Here is a 23752-nt window from a genome sequence, read left to right as displayed (position 1 = left end):
TAATACTAGTTAACAAAATGCTTTTGAAGAATTTAGTAAATCAGTAAGTTAAACTACAAATTATTCATTTCTAAAAATTTGGAAAACAGTAAAACACACCATAATTAAATCCGTGTCTTTAAGAAATTGTTTCATTATTACCTAAATAATAATAATTGTATTGTAATTTATAAAAAAAAAAACAGGTCTAAAGGTACCAAATATTACCAGGATGAATTATTGTCGTTTGAAGATGTGGAATATCAAATTAACATCTACTTGACAGGTGTATTGTCATATTCTATTGCTTTTCATTGTTTGTCATAGCGTCATCAAGATCCGTTTTTTTCATTGACATATCGGCCAAATTAACCGAGCGTTGTCATGGTCGTCTGGACTTAACTTGATTGCCATTTCATAAAATACTTTGGCTTGTTCGAGAAGGCCATGTTACATATATTGTCCATTACAGAATTAAACCTATAATTCATACTTAAGAAAATTGTATATTATTGTTCATAAAGAATTAATTTTTTTAAATTGTTTTAAATTTGACTGATTTTAAATAATTTACCAAAGAAAAGATGTACATTACATATTCTTTTAAAGTTTAAGCACACTATTAAATGGTAAATGTAAATATTATAAATTTGTTTTGAGATTTAAGTAAACGTCACATACCTATTACCTACACATATGTTTCTTATTGTAACTTGTATAATATACATTAAAAAGGTCATTGAAGTAAGAGAAAAGCGTAAAATTTTACCAATTTAAAGATTATTAGGAGAATGCTTAGAGCACATTTTAAACTTATAATTGTGTTGAATAATTATTACTTTTTAAAAGCCAATTCCTCATGTCCCAGTTGATACAATGTCAGGCCCATTTTCCAATGACCAAATGCATTGCTCGGGTTCATAAGTACCGCACAACAGAATGAGTTTCTTGCATTTTTATAATCATCCTTCTCCAGATACAAATTCCCCATGGATATGCAAGCATCGGATGCATTTAAATGATCTTTAGTTTCTCCGTATGTTTCAAAAAGCTTTTTGTATATGTCAATTCTACCCGGATTTAATTGACTACATTTTTTAAGATATATTACAGCTTCATTATAATTTTGAATGTTATTGTAATACATTAAAGCGAGTTCCAAATTTAAATCAAAGTCCTCAGGCTTGAGGTTCAAACATTTTTGGTAAATATCTACTGTAACTGCTAGTTTTCTTAAAAATAATACATTTTTGGGATCGAGTATTATTGCATTCTTAAATGCATCACTTGCATTATGGTAGTCTTCAAGTTTTAAGTATGCCATTCCCAACTGAAAACAAGCATTCGTCCGATCGGGGTTTGTTTCTAAGAGTTGTTTATATTTCAAAATAGATTTTCCAAATTTACCGCTCTTATAATATACATCTGCTAAATTGTTTAATGTTTCTGGACATTCTTTTGCGCTTTTGTGGGCAATCTTAAACTCCATTTTAGCCTCTTATATTATGTTTAATTTTAAAAGTAGTTTTCCGTACCTACTTATTACGTGCTTCATGTAATTCGGGTTTGAGACTTATAGCACGTATATAAGATGCTTCAGCCGTAATTAAATCGTTGGTTTCAAACAAAATTTCTGCATAATCTGGCCGTGCATCCACACCATATGGTCTTATTGCGTATTCATTTGCTAAATCCTTTTGGGATTTTCTCATATAAACCAATCCAAAGTTCCTTAAAACTTCGGAACATTTGGGGTTAATACTTTTTGCTTGTTCTAAGTAGCCAATACATTCATCAAAATGTTGGTTACTGAAAAATACACTGGCTGTAAGCAGTAGAACATTCAAATCTCTCGATTTATGTGTAATTAAACCTTTACATATTCTTTGGGCTGTTGTGAAATCTCCACCTTGATGTTCTTTTTTTGCCATTGTTAAAAGGTTATCTAAAAAAATATTTGTTTATAATTTAGAACATTGAACGATAATTAATATTAAGTTATTTCAGTCAGTAAATTGGTAGAATAACAATTGATACAATTCAAACGATTCGATAAGCTGTAATTAATTAGTAAATTTATAATGTAAAATCCATTTTAAAGTAGGTAAATTTTAAGTTCTTAAATTAATAATAATATGCTATTTCAAATATTTATATATATAAAATATGGACTCTTTAGTGGATACACCTATTAATTATAAAGTAATGGGTATTTTTCAAGCCGTACAAAAAGCCTTTGAGTGTGTTAATCATGATATATTTCTAAAAAAAACTAGAATTCTCAGGCATCTGTGGAGTTGCTAATTACCTATTAAATTATTTCTTAAGTGACTTAATCCAAACAGTTAATGTAAATGATTATTTTAGTATGGTTATGTTATATGCTATAAAACAATAACAGTATTGAATATAAATATGGAAATATTAAGTCTCGCCGATGATTCGATTATATTAATACTTAAACCAACAGTTGATAACTTGAACTATGAAGCAAATGCGATTTTAAATGATTGTGTATGCTCAGTTCTTAAGAATAAGTTAAAGTTAAACTTCCTAACATCTATATTTATTTGTTTTAATTCACATGTTAACACGTTGAATGCGGCTCATCCAGCAACGTGTTTGATGCCATTTGGCGTCTAATAAACATTTAAAATAAATGGTTTAATATTTCTTACGCATGGCTGAATGTGAATTTATTATTATTTAGAGTGGATTAAACGCATGTTTTTTACTATGTATACATACGTCGTTATAAGAAGTGCCTTTATTTTTTTTTCTTGTTTAAACATTTATCATACGCACTGTTGAAAACTGCATAAAAACATACGCAATCAACGTGGTAATAATATTTTACATGGTCATAATTTGATAGCACATTCTCTAAAATGTTATCCTAGTTTAATTACCAAATGTGAACCAAAATGCGTAAAACTTGAAAAGGTAAATGAATAAAATATCTTGGCTTAATAATAGATTACAGACTGAGATGGGCAATTGTTCTATCCATTTCATGAAGCCAGGTAAATTATTAGATGTAAACTATAAAAGAATCATTTATTTAGTTTTAGTGCAATCTATTTTCTCATATGTTATATTTATTTAGTGAGGAACTTTTAATAACATTATCTCTAAACCCAATGTTACAACAATAAATGGTGCAATTAAATATTTACTAAATCTTCCTATACAAACTAATACTATTCTAATTTATGAAAAACTCAATGTAAATAATTTTAAGATTATCTATAATCAAGCTGTATTAGTAGACTTGTATAAACATAAACATTAAATAACTGTATCAGTAAATTATTAATATTATATTACTTACCAATGATGACGAACTCATAGTTTGAAATATTATTTAACAATTGATTTTTCAAATAAAGACAGCAGACAATAATCCACATATACTTTCGGCCAAGACTGTTGTCAGTCAACTGTAAAATAAAATATCTATTTTAATAAGTAGGCACATTAGAATGAATATAATATAATAATCCACAGATGGCGTAAAAACTTAAAAGCACTCAGCACAGAATGTTTTGTATGTATTTCAGTCACAGTTTAGGACTTACTATTGTTCCAGATTCTAGTGTTCCAGTCTGCTATAAAGTATTAAAGTCCAGTAAAGATAAAAAAAAAATGATAAAGAAAATTGTAAGACTATAATTTACACATAAGAAATTTGGAAATTCATAGGTGAATAAAATATTATGTTAATTTAGGTTATGGAGATGTATACAACTATAAGAACGCCATTGGTCCATGCGTCATGATACGTGTGACGTGGCTGCGTGTAGAGCTTCAGCTGCTGACGTGGCCGGGATATCACCAGTGCTACGAGTACGACTATCTACTACCATGACATTGTATTACTCCGAAAAAATATTTTCAAAGTGAACCATAATACTGCTCCGATATCAATTACTTCGAACATAAACTATACCGATAATATATTAAATTACTCCGGTATATTTAATGATAGAGATCACTACATGATAAGTAAAAAACCATTGACCTAATAATTTCATAGATTTAGGTAGCTTGTATGAATTTAGCAAAAAGTAGAAATGATAAATCACGGTCCACGTTTCCACGATATAGAAAAGTCTGCCTAGGAGTTTTTTTTTTTATAATATACAAGCCCTAGGTAACCTACTTATGGGCTGTTGTAGCCTTATAATTAAATTATACATCCCGGTAGGTATAAAGTATATAAGTACCTACCTATCCGCCCATGTTAACCAAAGTCTAGTTTGAATAATCTTTACCTATAAAATAATACAACACAATAAAATGTATTATTAAATAATTTGTTACATTTTTAAAGTTAAATTATTTAGCAATTCACCTCTGAAGAGCTTTTTTCTGCAGGTGCTAGAGATGGGTTATTATTCTGAGTACTTTGTAAGATACCTACCTATATTCTGTACAGAAAAGCTTACAAGGTCAATGATGAGGTATTGCGTATTATATCAGTTGCAGGTAGTAAGACCTTAAAGATGAGGATTGTCGTATGTTAGTTGAATAAAATGTAGGTACACTCGTTGAAAGTTAAAGCGTTTATTTAAAATATTCTCCATTAAAATAATAAACCCAAATGATAAATTACTATGCTGATAAACTGAAAAGTTTCAGTTAACTCTCTGTTAAATTTAACTGGCAGTTAAATATCTCTAACTAGCGGTTAAATATGACTGAAAAACCGGGCCTGAGTGATGCAAATATGCTCGTATATGCTATGGTGACACACGTCTAAAATACATGCCATTTCAGGACTGGTTTTTTAAGGCCCCCTACTCACCTACCTCCCACCTTGTACATCGACTTATCCACTGTTCATATGCAAATATACAATACCATTATCTGTATTCTGTGTCCGAGATCTGGCCAAAAGCCATATCGCCGTTTTCCTATATTTCAATATTCATGAACGCCAATTATTTATTAGATTCTATGTACTTGCTTATTGTCTTTTTGTCGTGTATGTATACCTATATGTTATAATATAGTAGCCATATCCTGTTATCAAATAATATATATAATATATTATGATGTGGTTTTTTATATTTAATGTAAAAATGCAAATTAGTACTGCGTGCCTATTTGACAATTGTAATTTGTAATACAATAGTAATAATTGATGAACTATATTATACAAAAATCAAGGATTTTCCAAGTATGTATAACTTTTTAACTTTTCCTTAAAGTGCCTTATCTTTTAGCAAATTGGATCAAAATGGTACTTTACAGAGGTCATTATTTGATTTTACCAATAGTTATTTAATGCCACGGGAAAGAACCATCGAAAAATTACGAAAAACCACTAAAAATGGGATTTTAATTTCTAACACTTTGTTTATCACCATAGAAACGAATAAAAAATAATAATATTGTAATATTAATTCAACTTACATGATATAAAAAATAACAACGATATAAAATATCCTGACTGACAAACTGTTTCCGCTCAGAATCGTTTTTCTTATACAATGATATTATATCATTGAATTCAAGTTTAATACAATTCATTATACAATGACCCACTTGTAACCTTCTGTGCAGCAGAGCGACATCCACTTACCCGCTTTTTATATTAACAATCATTTTCGAGAAAATAAATACCTAAACATATTACGTATGTTGCAAATTAAGGTGCCTATGTCAAAATATTTTATCTATAGTCAAAACTGTAAACATTCATTGGTGTTCCAACAAATAATAATATATCATATACTCAGCCATATAGGTACATTATTCTAAATGTAGCATACCTAGTTTAAGATTCGTAATTTACCAGTAATATATTCAACAAAATGTGTTCACGTAATAAATTAGTTAGGTACCTACCCTAATTACAAAACGTACCTAGTGTCAACTGTAGACGTGATGACCACGGTTAATAGTTACGAAAATTGTCATTTGAAAAAATGTAATGGTTTTTTGTAGATGTAGGTACCCAAGATTCAAATCGTAGAGAAACATAATATATTCAAATATGTACACTACCTAGGTACCTACTTAGTACATAATTCATATTATAAATACATTGGCTATACTTATCTAGTTTGTTATAAGCTGGTACTATAAGATCAGTGTTGTGTAAATTACTTTTAAAAAGTAATGAAATTACGTTAATCGTTACTTCAAATATTTTTATTTAATTACATTATTTTTATAACGTTACATTACTTTTCATTAGTTAAGTAGTGCGTTACAAATAACGTTACTTTTTTTATCATTTTTTTTTTAATCATATTCAATTCATATGATTCAATTATTATGTATATATTTTATAATCATAGACCTAGACACCTAGTGATAATAGACCTATTTTAGTATTATATACAAATTTAAAATTATCTCACCTATATGTCTATATAGTCATGTCATATAAATCATAGTTAAATTGTATTAAATTTAACTTTCAAGCCGAACTATTTTCTTTCTGCTAAGAAAGTGATAACATTTATTTCTGAAATGTTTAGTTATATCGTTAACTATAATTATCGGAATCAATACTAAAAATAATTGTTTATGTAATAATTTTTTTAATTTTTCTGGGATATCCTATACGGTCTGTAATACATTCAAAACTATAATTATTTTAATATCGTGTAAAATAACGCGTTTGTACGTTACTTCATAGAGATTACTTTTCAAAAGTAATTTTGTTACAATTGCGTACTTATAACTTTAAGTAAAATATAATAAAATTACTGCTGCGTTACTGAAAAAGTAATTGCTTTACAATAATTTGTAATTTGCGTTACGTTACTACACAACATCATATAAGACCATATTATGTACAAGATTGTTAAGAGCATACAGTATTGCAGTGGTGCAGTGTCGCAACCAGAATTTTATACCAGGGGGGGAAGTAAAAAAAATGTATTTAACTACTGTTTTTCTGTTCTTTTCCTGAGTATATACCTTTATACATTTTATTTCTTAAAAAATACATTTTGCCTGTTTAAGGCCAATAATATAAAAAAAAAAACACAATAATATTATTTACATTTGCATGCAACTCTGATTGGTTGTTTGTATTCGCATTTTCTATATACACGATAAAACTTTAAAATATTTTGATTTGTTTTGAACTGTTTAGGATAAGGAATATTTTCCGTTTCCAATTTTATTAGGTAGTTTTTTTTTCTATGAGTATCAATAAAACTTTAATTGTTGGAAAAAGCTTGAAAATTGTATACAAGGATTCTACTATAATGTAACAATGACATTTGAAAAATATTAAAAATCCATAGTCACAGTTTTTTTTATATGCATTAAAAGTTCAAATCTTGACAAAATCACAAAAATTAGCAAAATATTTTGAGTTGAGAATTCATAAAAAATTTTCTTTTTAAATCTAAGATTTGAAAATGTAATACAAGATTATTTATAAGTTTGTCTATCTTTATCAAAAAAAATAATGGCCACGAGCAAATCAAATTATATTTTTTGAGGGTTTGAAGTTCATATTAATACAATATTAGATATTCACTCAATTTCTCATGTAGCGATTTTGCTATTTTGTTGTTATTCAAAAACGAATAACTGTAGATACATGAAAATTATACTGAATGTTTATATATTCATTTTCTATACACCATAACATTTTGAAAATATTTTGACTCTTTTCGAGCTTTTTATGGACGTCATTTTTTTCTTTTTTTTTTTTCTATAAATATCTATAACATTTTTTTGTTGGAAATTTAATGAAAGGCTATTGGTATATTGTTTCAATAGCAGTTGAAAAATATTAAAAATACATAGCACAATTTTTTTTATAAGCATTTATAGTTTGAATTTTGACAACATTCATCTAATTTAAAATTCAATAATTTTTTTGTTGTGAAAAATTTATAAAATGTTCAACTTTTATAGCTAAGGATTGAAAATTTAAAACAAGGTTTCCACGTAAATACGTCATATATAAATTACTTTATTCACAATAATATCATCAAATATACTTAGTAATATCATAGGCTCACTTACCGTTTTATCTCAGAATCGTTTTTTCTTGATATGAAAACAGAACTTATCATTTAATGATATTATTTCATTGAATTCAAATTTAACATCATCCATTACAGTGTCCCACTTGTAACCTATTGTACAGCAGAGTGACCCCCATTTGCCCAACTTTTTAAATTTATATTTACAATGTATGTCAATTAATTATTATTATTATGCCAATTAAATTATGGTATAGTCTTATTGTCAGTGCCACCTTAAGTCAGGACCGGGGCCCTGACATTTTAAGGTCCCCAAATTCACCTAGATTACATTATTTACTGAATATCATAAATTTACAATATATACACTTTTTAGAATTTATACACTTAAAAGCATATCTATCAGAACTTGATATTTCTGAATTGAATATTTCTAGTTAATCCAAATGTTTAAAATTCAATATACTTGAAGAAACATTTCTAAATATAATAATATCTTTCCGTATTTTTTATCAATGATGATTACCAACTGTAGTAGTAACTTTCATTTTATAAGTTAAATTTAATTAAAGTAAAGCTTAGAAGTACCATTAGCCAGAAATGGTTAAACTATATAATGACCATTGAACATGAACTACTAACAAGTTTAAACTATGAAAATGTTATAGAAGACTTTGCGAATGAAAACGCCCACATTCTTTTATTTTGAACTATTATATTATTATTATTATATTATTAGCCTACACATTTTATTTTACTTACATCTAATTGCATAATAATGATAAAAAAAACAATATTTTTAACCTACCGATAGTCGTAATTTGGTATCGACAGTCCTAAGTCTGTATGAAACGAGAAGGAAAATAATGTTTTTACGTTGGGACGCAATTCGGGTAGTTGCTAAATATGGCTGGGACGCAATTCGTGTAGTCGTTAAATATCTTTGGGACGCAATTCATGTGCAGCGTTTATTTTGTGTTCCTTGACTCCCTGGCCGATTTTTTGTTATTATATATTAATATATTATGTACGCTTTGCTGGTTTTTTTAAAACATTCCGTGCTGCATTATTACGTAGTAGGTAGGTATGTATAGGTACCGCGGTAGATAATTAATTACATTCACGTTCTTTTTGGACGAAATACACTAATGGTCCCGTATATCTGTATACTTGTGTAACCTACTTGTTGGACCTTGGCCTCATAACTACTATGTACATTATACGTATTATATACTGTTGGTCCCTGAAGCCGTAAAAAACCGTAGACTTTTACGAACACCATCTGTCAGACTTTCAGAATATTAATTGCAGTTTTGCACAAAAATGAATGTATTGATAAAAAATTTGTTTGAGGTAATATTGTTAGGTAATGCAATAGATACCTAAAGGTACTATTTTTTATTTCCAATATATAAATGATTATAATGTATAATCATATAATACAAATACACAATACAATGAGGTATATAAAATAGCCGTATTAAGGTTAGGTTAGGTTAATAATTGTTTTATCAACAATGTTCAATAATTATGTTGCACACAATAATTATCCAGTTATACTTGAACTTCCCATTTATAAGCATACATCTGAAATGACGATAATAATTCTCCAAAATTACATTGTGATGGGAATGAAGTAATATAACACTGTTATAACAATTAAATACTTAGTAGTGAATTAAAAAAAAAAAAGTGAGAAACAAGTGCGAGTCGGATTCGAACATGAAGGGCTCCGTAGCAGTAATTAACATAAATAATAAGTAGTTTCGTTCGGCCAGCACGAACTTTGGCCCCACCACCAGGTCCAGCAGAATTCTTATCTAATATTATAATAATATTACCCGCTCGGAAAAGCGCAGTCGAGAACCTACCCCCCGCGCGCTCCGCACGCGTTACCGATCAAGCGACGCCCTGTGCGAATTATAATTATTATTTGCTTATTTATTTATTAAAAAAAAACTACTTCCTAACTAGATCTTGTTCAAACCAATTTTCGGTGGAAGTTTGCATGGTAATGTACATCACATATTTTTTTTTAGTTTTATAATACTCTTATTTTAGAAGTTAAGAGAGGGGCACAGTTTACCACTTTGGAAGTGTCTCTTGCTATTAAGTAATAATACATTATTTAATAAATATCACTGACAAGTGTCATCTATTGAAAGGTTAAGATTTATAATTGAACACTTTGTGGGCGGGTATTTGATCTTTGATTCGTTTGCCTAAATTTATAATCAAATAAATAATAGTTATAATCTTTCTAAATTGTTGAAACCGGTTGAAACTTGATTCGATTGATTTTTATGATTTGTTGCATATATAACAATTAAAAAGTAAAAATTAACTATTTAGTGATGAAAACATTTTAATGTTAAAATAATATTTAGATACCTAGGTACTTATACAAGTCTATTATATCGGAATTAATACTACCGTTTTACCCCGAATTTGGCATTCACTAACATATAAAAAAAAAACGGTTCCTTTTTAAAATGCAACAGTATTAAAAGTAACACAATTTTCAAAACAAAAAAATTATCTCAAAAATAAGGATTCAGCGGTTAATTAATAATATTATTCATGCCATGAGGTCGTCGAACTGTCCCACTATTACGGCGTATATGGCCACAGCATTAACCTTGGCCCCCTTGTACGGCGATGGCATAAACAACAACAGTGTCTTCCCTCTACCCGTAACACAAAGTGATAAATGATAAATGATAATGAATTAATTAATATAATGCATTAATGCTATCCTATGGGTCTAAGTATACAACACCTAAATCCCCCCTCTGATATTACGCCACTGGTTGTACAGATGTATAATATGATCTAATGCGTCTCACCACAGATTAAGTGAACTAAGGTCTCACTGTGTCCCCCTCACAACTTAACCTATTAATATAATATAACTATATTATATACCTACATGAATACATATTGCAAGTATTAGATTACACAAAGATATAGAATATATAGAGTGATATATAGGGTGATTCACCATCAATTATGTCCATTTCCGTTTTTTAATTTGACATGTAGGTAATGAATTGGTTCAAATTCCAATTTTTAGATTTTTAATATATTTCTTTTTTTTTTCTATTAGAAAACAATTATATTTTATTTTTATTAACATACAATAAATATAGAAATTATTATACAATATAGGAAAATATTTGTAAAAGAAAAAAATTTATAAATCGTATATCCTATACATAGTATACGATACTATAATGCAGAATATTAAAATATTTATATATTGACCAAAAAAAAAAAAAAATCATAAATGCTAACAAGTTGTAAAATGTCGTGGCCTATTGTATACGAAAAATGATTCTGAGCGATGTTAGTTGGACTAATTATTGCCGAACACATTTCATTTGAAAATAACATTGTGTGTACAAACTATAATATACTTTAATAATTCCAAGTTTCACAAATACTATTTTTAAATTAAAATGAAATAACTAAAATTGTTATTCTCCATCTAAATATATATATAATATATATATATATTTTTTTTAAATATAATTTAAATTGTGTTTAAGTATATATTTCATAGTTTTTCAGTTCCATTATTAACTACTTATGAGAAATCTTAAATTAAATGTCTAATCCTTAGCTATAGAAATTAAACATAGAAGTTTTAAAACTAAAAAAAAAATACCATAAATATATATATCGTATATATCATCATACAATTTAGGAAAAAATGTATATAAAAAAATGCATGTATTGTATAATATTATATACAAAGTGAAAGTTACTATAATGCAAAATATTAAAACATTTAAATATTGACCAAAAAAAAAAAAAAATCATGAATACTAACAAGTTGTAAAATGTTGTGGCCTATTAATGGCTACTACTCCAGGTGAAAACCTCATAGTATTCCATGTCCCTATGACCCTGGCCCAGGTATTGGTAATTGGGTTATAATATTCTACAGAATCCAAAAGAGAATATTCGCTCATTCCACCGACGACATACAAAAAGCCATCTAATGCGACTACTCCTATAATGAAAAATTAATTTAATTTGAAATATTAAAAAAAAAAAAGTTTTATAAAATAGTTTACATTTATTCTACAAGAAGTTACCTGCATATTTTCGAGGAAAATGTATGTCTGGAAGAGTCGTCCAAACTCCTGTACTTGGTGTGTATTTTTCAACACTACTCAAAATGTTTGATCCATTATCACCGCCTACAGCATACAGTTCACCGTTTAAAACGCCTACACCGGCACCACTGCGACATACACGCATGTTTGCGACTTGACTCCACATATCATAACTGGGATTATAACATTCAACAGTGTCTAAAGCCTGTCTTGATTGATCAAAACCTCCTACCTACAAAATTTAATAAATACAAATTATTGTGGAATAAAAATACCAAGAATTACTGGAATAAAATATTATTGCATAGCATTTTCAATGAATGTGGTTGTGTACATATTTATAAGAAGTTGAACAAACTAAATATTTTTATTTTTAATTAGATAAATGTATCTATTATAAATTCTCAATTTCAATAATACTCAGGTATGAAAATGTTTAGAAATTAATAATATTATATATTATTGTTTATTATTTATAACTTATCTATATATATAAAACTGAAATCAAGCGAAAGAGGAAATCTTTGGTATGGTTTGGCTTCGAAACTTCTTATCCAATTGTCATGAAGTTTTTTTAAATGAAAGAGGACATCACAGAGAAGGTTTACAAGAAAGAATATTTTAAAATAATCCACCGGAAAGTAGGAAATCTGGATTTTAAGAATACAGCAGTTGCGCCATCTGTCCAAAAAAAAAAATTACCAAATAGTTGATAGTTTGATAGTTATTATTAAAATAATAATAAATTGTTTGCTATTGGTTAATCGGGCATGTTTGTTAATTTGTATTATTTTTTATATTTTTACTATGATTTTTTTTTTTATTGGTCACATTATGCCCAAGAAAAGGAAATCAAACCTTGGCCGCTCAACAAATAGTGTCAAAAGGATGCGCTTATCTAGGAACGGATAAAAAAAAAAGATTAGGATTTTGTATTAATCGATTATATTAATCGACCATAGGTGGAATACGACAAACTTGGTATAACTTTGATACTTTATAGATAAATCATACACTTGCGTTCAAACAGCACGGTGTCGGCGATTTACCGCAGGTAGATTGCCTACCTGATAATATAGTGCTGCGAATCAGAATTTTTATTCCGGGCAACGGTAAAGTTAAGATAAATTTTGAACACCATACACCGAATATTAAATAACGATTTGAACAAAGTTTGAGTCATATAGAGTTGGTACATTTAACAGGCGACAAAGTGCACGGGATCAGCTAGTAAGTTATATATTTAACAAATATAATACTAAAAAGATACAAAAGATCATTCAGGACTAAAACTAATTAAAGTTAAGTAGTAAAAAAACTTTATGAAACTAAAATAATAGTTATATTTAATTTTGGAAATAAACATTTATTAAAGTTTAATTTTTTTTGTCTATATTGTATTAACGGTATTAAAAACTAATAAATAAGGTCATACAAGAGAGTAATAATACTTTTTGTATTACATTAAGTATAAATCAGTAGCAAAAATTTAATAGAGTTTTTGTACTTCCAATATACATCATACAGGTAGGTTTGACGATAGATGAAAATGAATCAGTTACTGATGAAATTATTAAATCATTAAATTGAAGTGGTATATAAATATAATATTTTTATTAGCTTATTTTTTAATATCAATTTAAATTTATCAAAATATTTTATTTTGTGAAAATATTACGCGATTCTTACTCAGGAGAATTTTATTATTCCAATTCCAATTATTATTATACCAAATATTGGTAAAACAAGCTAACGATTTGTGCTCTGGTGGCATAATCCTCAACTCGCATATTCGGATAGATATATTTTTATATTGGTTATTTTACTTTTATACTTTTATATAGCTAACTTTATACCCTTTTATAACAACTATATACGTTGGTAAGTACGATTTCCACTAATATTATCAAATACATTAAAATACATTTCACTTAAGACAAAATGTATACAAAATGTCGAAAAAATAAATACAATCTCCTGACTCGACGTAGGGGGGAACCCGCCTAATCATCAGTACGATAGGCATCGACAGCGCTCCCAGTATTAATTTGTTTTGCCAATAATACAAAATAAAAAACATAAAAAATGTTAATTTACCACATATAAGAGATCATTCAGGACTCCAACCGCAAATAAAGATCTTATAGTTAACATACTAGATATCATATACCATGCAGAAGTATTGGAGTCAAAAACTTCTGCACTTGTTAAATCACCTTCTCTATCATTGTATCCGCCCACCTTAAATTAAATGTATAATTTATTAGTACGTGCTTTTTAACAGAAATAACGATTAAACTAATAAATTTTGATTAAACATTACTTACCGCATAGATATTATTATGTATAACACCTACTCCTAAAAGTTGTCGTTCAACTAACATGTCATCACATGGTTGCCAACAAAGTGATTTTGAAGACAAATCTAGCACATGGACACACTGATAAGGTGATAAACCATAAGCAAAGCCACCCACATCAAATACCCAATTATCGTGAATTACGACTAGACTGTGTCTTTTATGGTTTGTAATTAATTCTGGTCCAAAATGCCATTGGTTTGTTCTTGGATCGAACCATTCTAAACTATTACTTAATCCAGACCCAATTCCACCAACAGCTAATATAACCTGTTATAATTAAATTATTAAAATTGGAAAGATAAATAAATTATACAGAATCATACTTTTTCTCCATGTCTAGGTTTAATATTGATGCTTTGTGGAATAATATCTTCTGATTTAAATCCTAATGCCTCAAATACATTACGTACATTTTTAAATACGTAATCCCTCGATATTAATTGAAAACGTACGTGTTCCAATAATTGGGGTAAAATACATCGCCTTGAACCCGATTCATAATTAATCCAACTAATAACACTCTCAAATACCTAAAACAATAAAATATTTACTTATTAATTAATTAGGCTACTTATATTACATATTAGAAGGTTACTTTATGTTTCCTTTGTCAATAATAAAATATAACAATAATCAATTTTAGTTTGCCTACTTTTTCTTCAGATGATACTTGAAGTCTATCACTGGATATCAACTTAATTACTTGTTCCGATGATAAGGATAGAAATTCGTCACCACCAAAAACTTCTCTAAGAATCAAAATATTACAATAATAAATAAAATGTACTTATAGATCATAATAATAAATTATATTTCGTACGAAAAGTGTTGATGAATATAAACTTCTGAAATTGTTGTCAAATGCGTACAGCTATGTAAATCAGCGAAAGCATTAATACCAATACAATTTGTAGGGTTTAGTTGTGAATGTAAAAAATCACAACATGCCTCTGTAACTTCTTGTAGTTGCAAGATATTTGCAGCTGGCAACAAATTCTTAAGAAATAAATAATAAACGATTTAAATAATTTTGTTTTCAATAATTAAATCAAACTTTATCTATTATTATTATATTATTATTACCTGGACGTTTATTTCAGTGATCTCGATTTGCCCTGAATAAATAAATTGTATTAACTGCTGTAAAGAGGTTGAGTCAAACTGTTTCATTAATACGAGGTCATGATTCCTTTCTGCAAAATTTGAGAACATAGCATAGAAATACGGACTAGCTGCTGATAAAACCACTTTATGAGCCTGTATTAATTTTTTATCGTCCGTCTGCAGTTCTATGTCACATAAAAGCTTACCACTACAACATTTTTTTTATCAATATTTATCTAGGAGATTAAATCACTTATGACTTACTTGCGTAAAGATTGCAAACTTTCACATATATCAACAAAAGATGATTTTTTATACAATTTGACAGTTTCAAATCTTCTGGAATCTGGTATTTGATTTGTATTTTGCATTGTGAATTGTATATTAAGTAAATGTATGAATGCCTTAAAACTAAAAAAGGACATTTCAAGATCAATTATAAATATCGATAAATATTATTAACAATCCTCTATGAAAAAATAATAAAATCAATACATTATCTTCAATTGAAATAAGAAAAAAATAATATCGAGAAGTAAAGTTTGCTGGATGAAATGAAATGCTTCTAAAATATTATGGAATAATTTTTGTATGCAGTTACTATGTTAGTTATTGTATTGCGATGATTTGTACAATATATTTTTTAGTAAAATATTTTTGAATCCTATATAGGTAGGTACGTATCTCATAATATGTTCTTACCTTTAAAGTAGTTAACTTAAAATCAGTAATTGCATTAAAATTAAATTGAATAGTCCATTTGATTTTATTGCACCCAAGCTTGTAATGGGACTGAGTGCCTGAAAAAATAAGGATTATAGTTAAGGTTGTTTGTCTTAGAATGTGATGCGAAGAGGTTGAGACACTAATATTTCTATGAGTTATATCTCAATCACAATGAAACATGGTGTGGTTCACACTGAGATATTAATTATAATAATTGCAACAATCTGTGTACAGTTTAAAACTTTTAATTTAGCAGCATCAAATGGAATACTTTTTATTTATCACTAAATTAACTGCTTCTAATTTGTTTGGCACTAAAACTACCATTTATGGTTTTACTTACTCAATTCTTAACCCAAGCCCTAAAAGAACATTAATTAAACACAGTAGACGCCGGATATTAGAAATATGTTTGTAATAAACCATTGGTTTGATTCAATCTGACTCTTACCTATTACCATCAATTTTTGTTTTTCCCCATTCTGCTTTTTGACATAAAAAAATAAATACCATTAATACGGGCATTTTTTTCCCCTCACTTGTAAGAACCATTCCTTTAACGCTTTGTCTACAAATTCTTCTTTTCCAGCTCTTTTTCTTTTCAGACTACCACTTTCATTTTCCATTGTCGCGTGTTCAATATTCTTTTAAAACTCTATTTAATGTGGAATGAGAAACATTTAAACGAACTGCGACACCACTTAAACTAATTTTTGGAAGTACATTGTACGACTTAAATAATTCGCATTTCTTTTTCGAACTTAAATCTTGGCGTTTAGACATTTTGATTATTAGAAATACGAAACACTAATCACCTTTACGTACCTACGCACGCCGACGCTGAACTACAAACGATTCTTACAGGAAGAGCATTCTTATATAGGTACTGCACTTACGATAAAGTACAGTAAAAATAAATTTAACGACAGGAACGATTAGAATAAATTAGATTGCTTACCGATTTATTTTGAATGTTCTAATATATGGCCAGTCCGTATATCAATAATGCGATTGTATCAATTATCCGTGTTCCTAATAAGCAGCTTATACTGTATTAATAACTATTCCCTATTTTAATAAAATTTAACACATAATACATTATTAAGGGCCGTTCTTACAATCTCCGGCAAAGTGTCGTTTAATACTAACCGACTGATAACGGATTTTATTACCGGCAGAATTCGACCGGTTAACTTTAACCGGACATTGTAAGCCCAAAAAAATGTGTCTCATTGTTGAAGTTAAATAATTAATAAAAATACCTAAACTCAAAGTTTTATATGAGTTATAAAGTTCAGAATATGTATTTTTTCTTCTGATTAATATGATATAATAAAACAAAAAATACTTACTTTTAAAAGAAATCACACGACAGTTGTTGTAGGTACGGACACGAACAATTAAACCGGCCGGCGCATAGAAAAGCAAGTAATTAGAAAGACGACTCATGTGTATACGTTAGTTGATAGGTTAAAAAAATTAGCGCTCCCGGTTGTCTCTTTTTGTACTAAACATTGATTTTGCTTCACAATCGTTATTGCAATCTACCTACCGATTTCTAGTTATAACTATCGATGTATTAATTATTATCGATAGGTGAATTTCTTAAGTACATAAATATTATGGTTCGCCGGTTCAAAAAATTAAGTCATGAGAGCGATACGTCGCCTAACATTACTTTATTAATAATATAATAATAATAATAATAATAATGAAATAAGATTTAAAAATAACTATAATTTAATAATAATTCATCAATCATCCTTGGGCCGAAGACGGCGGACAGAATGACGGTGACGCAAAGGAGGGGCGGATACAAGAGAGAGCACGGATGGTACGCTTCACGGCTATTTGTTGTCTCCGTCTTACAAATGCATAACCTAGAAAATGTTCGCTCATGTTTAGCTCCGTAGACCGTTGTAGTTGTAGTCCGTGGTTTAAGAATTTATTAGAGTAAATCGACCCGTTGTGAAACTTGATCGTTAGAATATTATATGTGTTTGTGTGTGGGTTTTTCAATATTGTTCAATTGTTTAGCAAGTTTTGCGTGTATAATATAGCGTAAATTAAAAATGCTTATAAGTTATAACCCACTTCCTTTTACTATGATCGTTTTCAGTTATCGCAGGATGCGTAACTACAAAATATCAATAATAATATTATTATTATCTGTATTTATGTTCATTGTATACTGTTGTTAATTAATATTTGATATTCTCCCTAGCGGTGTTTGAACCACTACGATAATATTATTATATTATTATTTTTACAACGAGGGATACTCAATAAGTACCTGTTAACGTTTTAATTAACCAGACGTCCAGACGCTGGTTCGCTGGTTGTTACCCAAAAACTCAAACAAGCGACGTTGTCAACATGAACACCCAGAACACCCCAAACAACTTAAACAACAACTCCGATGACGAAGTCGTCAAGTGAGTATTTACCTATTTAATATTTATAATCATGGGTTGATTGTTGAACTTTTCTGTTGAAAGAGTGCGTTTTTTGGGTAGTTAAATAAATTTTGTCTACTGAGTATTGCTAGTCATCCAAGTTGTTGGTTCTGTGTATTTTTTATTTAGAAGGTGGAATTACTCTCCTCCTGAATGCCTATGTAGTGGCACCTGGCAAGAGCGGTCTAAAGACCTCGCTTTTGTACTTCTGTAATTTGATGTTCAATTGGAAATATTATATTTTTGAGTTTTAGTTTGGGAAAATGAATATAAAAAAATTAATACCTATATTATACCTCTCATTAATCATGATTAGCTTTGAATACTTAATCACTTTAATTGATTCTTGTAAACATTTAAAGTTTCATTGTTAGATACCTGTTATTTTATTTATTTTGTATGGCTACTTAACCCCATGTTATACATTTTTACAATTGACATTAGTTTTATAATTTTAACCAGATTCTATAAATAATTGTACACTGTATAAAAGAAAAATTAAGATTTCATATCATCGATTTATTTATGGTTTCAATAGTTTTTTTTAAGTGATTGAGAATGACCAAACTCTACACATAACAACAAAAATGAATAAGTAATTGTATTGAATTTCATTAAAATATTTATTCTCATTCAAATATTTATTCTAGTCCTAACAGGCAAGTATATGCAAATGCAGTTGTTCAACAACGTGTTCAAGATAGAAGGGGTTTTACTGTCCGTAAGTATAAAATATATTTGTTATGATATTTTTGAACATAAAATTACTGTTGGAATCATTTAAACCTCTTGAAAACATTAATTAATCCATACTTCTAATGATATTTAGCCCCAGAACTTCAATTAGAAACACACTATAACCGAAGTTTAACTGCAGCAAACAAGGTGATTTAACTTTCATTGTCTATCAATAAAAACTAAGTTTTAAAAAAAAAAAATTATTTTATACAAAGCTTGATTTTATTGAATACTAATTATACTAATAACACTAATATAATCAGCACAAAAATATATCAAACAGTGCTTAGAAAGACGTGATACCGGCATGTGTTGTTTTCGTCTTACAAGTGCAAAACATAGTAAATGTTACGCTCAGTAGAACACTTGTAGGTAAAATTGTAAATTGATTGTACATCTTAAAATACTCATAACTCGCTTTAAAATGAAAATATAATAAAAAGCCCACGGGGTTACCTAAATAATAATCTTACCTTTAGATTTTATGTGAGGTCAATTCACTCTAATTTTTAAACAAAACGGAGCTACACAGTACACGTTTTCTACTGAGCGTAAAGTTTAGTATGTTACGCACTTATAAGACGGAGACAACACATGCGGGTATCACGTATTCTTAATAAAGTAAAAAAAATAAATGTTAAATTGAATTTCATTAAGTTGTCATCTTAAAAAAGTATGTGTATATTCATAAAATAGAATTTATATTAGTAGACGGAGTATATAAGGACAATGGGGTTGGTTAGTGTACAGTCCTTAGAAATTTGTGTTACAGTGATATATATGTATATATATTATATACCCGGTTTATTGTATCATCTATATAGTGTTCATGTGTCGTGTAATTCGGGAACACTCGGACAGCGTAAGACACATCTGACCACTGGAACTACATTCATACTCCGTGTACTAGTATAAGATCTATGATTTACACAGATCATATAATTCTGGAAATTGTATAGAACATATTTTATTTTTCCTAATGAAATTGTACCTATATGGTCTATGTCCAATATTATCAAATATAAACTCTAAAATACTTCATTTTGTGCCATTTTTTTCAGAGATTTTATGTGCAGTCCAAACTCCTGACAAACTATTGATTTATTATTTTTACTCTCCATGTAATATTTTTTCCTATTATCAACACATTGACTATGTACTGTATACAACATAAATTTAGCATTCAACATTATTCACAAGTGATAAATGAATCCATGTTATTCATGTACCTTGTTATTCAATGTAATATAACTTGAGTCATGTTACGATTGATGTATAAGTTTCTTGTTAGTGTCTCCTGTAAGTTTATTTTCCAATTTGCATTTAAGTCAAGGTTAGGTTAGGTTTTCAGTCTTCAAGATTTTTTTTAAAACCTAATTTTTCCTGCATAGGGAATATACCTAGTATATACCTCCCTCCAATATGATAAATTGAACGTGTTAATTTAAAAACTTACTTATGGTGGAAATGTATTTTAATTTATTGAGTAGTCATACATTTAAGTATTCTAATAAACAATTGATTTAATCTTATATGTCTGTAAGATTAAATCAATTATTCACATATTAATGTAATTATACATATTGTATGATGCTTAATAAAAATGTTCAGTTGAATATTTTTTTAACCTATTGCAATTCTTTTAGCATTTGGGAGATGGACTTCATAAAGCTACTGGACGCACAGTATATAAAAAAGGCGTTTTTAATACATTACCAATTATTTTTATAAATCTAAATTTGGTGCCTGGACAAATTTTGCCTATTATAGCTCATTCTAAGCATGTTGAACTACTATTAAAATTTGGCATAAACCGTAATCAATCATTTGGAGTTTGCTACAAACTGTAAGACATATATAATTAGTTATTCATTCATAAATAATAATATAAAATCTTTATTTTTATTAGTAATAAAAATAATCGTACATTTGGAACAATTGCCGAGGCTTATGAAGAACCTATAAAAATAGAAAGTAATCGGCCATTTCAAATTAAAGTTCTGGGCTATCAGCGGTTTGAAATTGTACAAGTCAATTTTCAATTTCCTGAAAGGTAACTGATAATTCTAAATTATTTAAAAAAAACTTGATTAATTTTGTATATTATATTATATATTATGTATACAGAGCACAATTGAAGGTATTATAAAATATAATGTAGAGATATAATAATATATTTTAACGGAAATATTTAAATAGTGCCAATGGGTATAACAGATAAGAAAGTAAACAGTATTATTTACTCAGTTTAGTAAATGCTAAAATTATATTACCAGTCAATGGCAATCATTAGAGTTAACCTAAAATTATTATTCTTTATACCTAAAGAATATTGTAAGTTGTTTAGTACATGATCCAGTCCAAAATGTTATAGTAGTGAATCATTTAAATGCTGAAATTAATATAATTTAGAAAATAGACAATTGAGACTGTAATTTAATATTAATAGCTAATTTTTAATAAATAAATAATTAATGTTCAAGAGATTGTATAATTTATTTTTTATTTTTTTAAAAAATTTATTTAAATATATCTATACTTATTGGTCAAAAAAAAAATAGGGGTAGAGACTAAAAACGACTTGCACATAACACACTATAAATAATCAATTGTCTAACGCAAAATAGTTTAATTTTTACTTGGGTCAGATTATCTATGTGATTATAATTTATCTTTTTTTTCTAGTCATGAACAAATAGTTGCTTTGGCTAAAATTAAAATCCTGCAAGATATCACATTAACTCATCCGTATAATACATTGTGTTTACATCCAAAGAAACGTAATATGAGTCATGGTGAAATGTAATCAGTGTATACAATATTTAATAAAATAGAAAAAATTTAAAATTAACATATTAATATTAAGTATGCATATTATGTTTATGTTAGGTGCAGTAAAAGAGACATGTGGCAAACTCAGTGGCCAAATTGGGTTTATAAACAGTTTGATGTTTATGAATTGGCATCTCGTCTTTCCAAAAAAGTTAAAATGTTGTGTAAGGCTAAATGTTTGAATAATTTTTACGTTTTAAATATGTTATGATATAATATATTATAAATTATATAGTAGTGTTGTAACACTTATATTACATTTTAAAATAATTATTTAATTATATTTAAAAAGCACACAATGTGACTGAATCAAATGGCATGTAAATTACATTGAGGCTTGTTAAGTACCATAAAAAAATATTTGATCAAATTTAAAACTGACATTCAAGCATTTTTGTGTATTATTATATTTTAAAGATAAAAATGTCAAAATCTCAGATGATCCATGTTTGTTGTCATTCCAAGTGATGATACTTAGTATATTCAGTCAAGAACAAGTAAATGAATTGCTCGGTATTGAGTCAACAATCCTACGACTTCAATACGAACTTCAATATTGGAATAAAGTTGTAAGAAATGTTAGGAATTAAAGTAACAACAATGGCTTATCACTCTTATTATTATAGCAATCAATGCAAAAATTCTTGTGTGCTCAATCTGGCTGTAGTGCTCTAGTGTGCAATATGAGCAATGTATTTCCAATGTCTCCTGAAGGACCACAGAGTACTTATTGTAACTCTTGGGGGATAATCCATGAAATGATAACTGTAACCGAACTGGACGATGATTTAGACGTTATAACAGTAGGAAGTCCGTCTACTGAGTGCTGCTGGTTCCCTGGGTATATAAAAACATTTTTTTTTTTTTTTGTTATTAGTCATTACTGTAGTAATTAATTTCTCTGCAGATATAAATGGACAATAATTTTGTGTCCAAACTGTCAAAGCCATTTGGGCTGGAGTTATTTGGCTGATGAAAATTTAACACTAACGCCAAAAGTATTCTATGGATTATCTGTACGCGCCATAACATCTATTAAAGACTAGTTAGTGCCAGACAGAGAAAGATTCGAGGAAATCAATGATGGAGAAATGCTAGTAACATTTTAAGAAATATTTTTAATTTTCTTTCTTCTCATTATAATTATTTTATTCAAGTACAAAGTATGTAAATGATCCATAAATATATATCATGTTTGCTGTTTAACATACAATTAAAAATATAATTCAAGAATGTTTAGTTTGTAAAAGTAAAATTTAGTCTAAGTTTTAAATATTTTACTCGTTTATTGAATCTTATGAACTTTTAAATTATTATTTTATTATTTATTTCATTATTATCATCTTTATAATATACTCAATGATATTAGTACAAAAAAAAATACTTTTGATTTATTTTCTTCCTTATTTTCCCGTTTATTATGAACATAATAATTTAGAATATTATTCATAGCCAATGTGCTAATTTTTTTC

General features: G+C 28.1%; 3 protein-coding genes across 5 annotated transcripts; 1 reads left to right on the top strand and 2 right to left on the bottom strand.

The window, feature by feature from the left end:
• Positions 1–8: 8 nt before the first annotated feature.
• Positions 9–3708, bottom strand: LOC100573849. 3 transcript variants are annotated; one of them, XR_003839357.1, is made up of 4 exons: positions 3558–3708; positions 3311–3419; positions 208–1924; positions 9–141 (listed from the first exon to the last, which is right to left on the bottom strand). XR_003839357.1 is itself a non-coding variant. In XM_008189555.3 (3 exons), exon 3 carries the CDS (start codon positions 1466–1468, stop codon positions 815–817), a length of 654 nt encoding a protein of 217 aa, XP_008187777.1. In that variant the 5' UTR covers positions 1469–1924; positions 3311–3435; positions 3558–3708; the 3' UTR covers positions 9–814. The 3 variants fall into 3 exon arrangements, 2 of the variants coding, with proteins under 2 accessions (XP_008187777.1, XP_003247730.2); XM_008189555.3 differs by having other exon boundaries at positions 9–1924; positions 3311–3435; XM_003247682.4 differs by having other exon boundaries at positions 9–1924.
• A 7989-nt stretch (positions 3709–11697) lies between these two features.
• Positions 11698–17762, bottom strand: LOC100168489 (kelch-like protein 3). The gene is made up of 11 exons (XM_016808205.2): positions 17607–17762; positions 16231–16328; positions 15793–15939; positions 15508–15736; positions 15245–15420; positions 15077–15173; positions 14748–14954; positions 14389–14691; positions 14159–14302; positions 12041–12293; positions 11698–11955 (listed from the first exon to the last, which is right to left on the bottom strand). Exons 3-11 carry the CDS (start codon positions 15897–15899, stop codon positions 11768–11770), a joined length of 1704 nt encoding a protein of 567 aa, XP_016663694.1. The 5' UTR covers positions 15900–15939; positions 16231–16328; positions 17607–17762; the 3' UTR covers positions 11698–11767.
• A 349-nt stretch (positions 17763–18111) lies between these two features.
• LOC100166415 (protein cereblon-like) lies at positions 18112–23480 on the top strand. The gene is made up of 10 exons (XM_001945540.5): positions 18112–18689; positions 19361–19431; positions 19540–19595; positions 21095–21294; positions 21358–21501; positions 22134–22250; positions 22338–22444; positions 22698–22849; positions 22907–23121; positions 23188–23480. The coding sequence occupies exons 1-10, from the start codon at positions 18631–18633 to the stop codon at positions 23324–23326; spliced, it is 1260 nt and encodes a 419-aa protein (XP_001945575.1). The 5' UTR covers positions 18112–18630; the 3' UTR covers positions 23327–23480.
• Positions 23481–23752: the final 272 nt, after the last annotated feature.

This window comes from Acyrthosiphon pisum, chromosome A2 (assembly GCF_005508785.2).
Source record: "Acyrthosiphon pisum isolate AL4f chromosome A2, pea_aphid_22Mar2018_4r6ur, whole genome shotgun sequence".
NCBI lineage: Eukaryota > Metazoa > Arthropoda > Insecta > Hemiptera > Aphididae > Acyrthosiphon > Acyrthosiphon pisum.
The sequence above is the reverse complement of the archived record's forward strand: the minus strand, read 5'-3'. Positions and strand labels throughout refer to the sequence as shown.

Excerpts from the sequence above, each read along its gene's own strand:
- LOC100573849 (XM_008189555.3), bottom strand. The coding sequence starts at position 1,468 with ATGGAGTTTAAGATTGCCCACAAAAGCGCAAAAGAATGTCCAGAAACA.
- LOC100168489 (XM_016808205.2), bottom strand. The coding sequence starts at position 15,899 with ATGCAAAATACAAATCAAATACCAGATTCCAGAAGATTTGAAACTGTC. Across the intron at positions 14,692-14,747 it reads AACCTAGACATGGAGAAAAA|GTTATATTAGCTGTTGGTGG; the intron begins GTATGATTCTGT and ends TAATTATAACAG. Across the intron at positions 11,956-12,040 it reads TTTTCCTCGAAAATATGCAG|GAGTAGTCGCATTAGATGGC; the intron begins GTAACTTCTTGT and ends TTTTCATTATAG.
- LOC100166415 (XM_001945540.5), top strand. The coding sequence starts at position 18,631 with ATGAACACCCAGAACACCCCAAACAACTTAAACAACAACTCCGATGAC. Across the intron at positions 21,502-22,133 it reads AATTTTCAATTTCCTGAAAG|TCATGAACAAATAGTTGCTT; the intron begins GTAACTGATAAT and ends TTTTTTTTCTAG. Across the intron at positions 22,251-22,337 it reads AATATGAGTCATGGTGAAAT|GTGCAGTAAAAGAGACATGT; the intron begins GTAATCAGTGTA and ends TGTTTATGTTAG.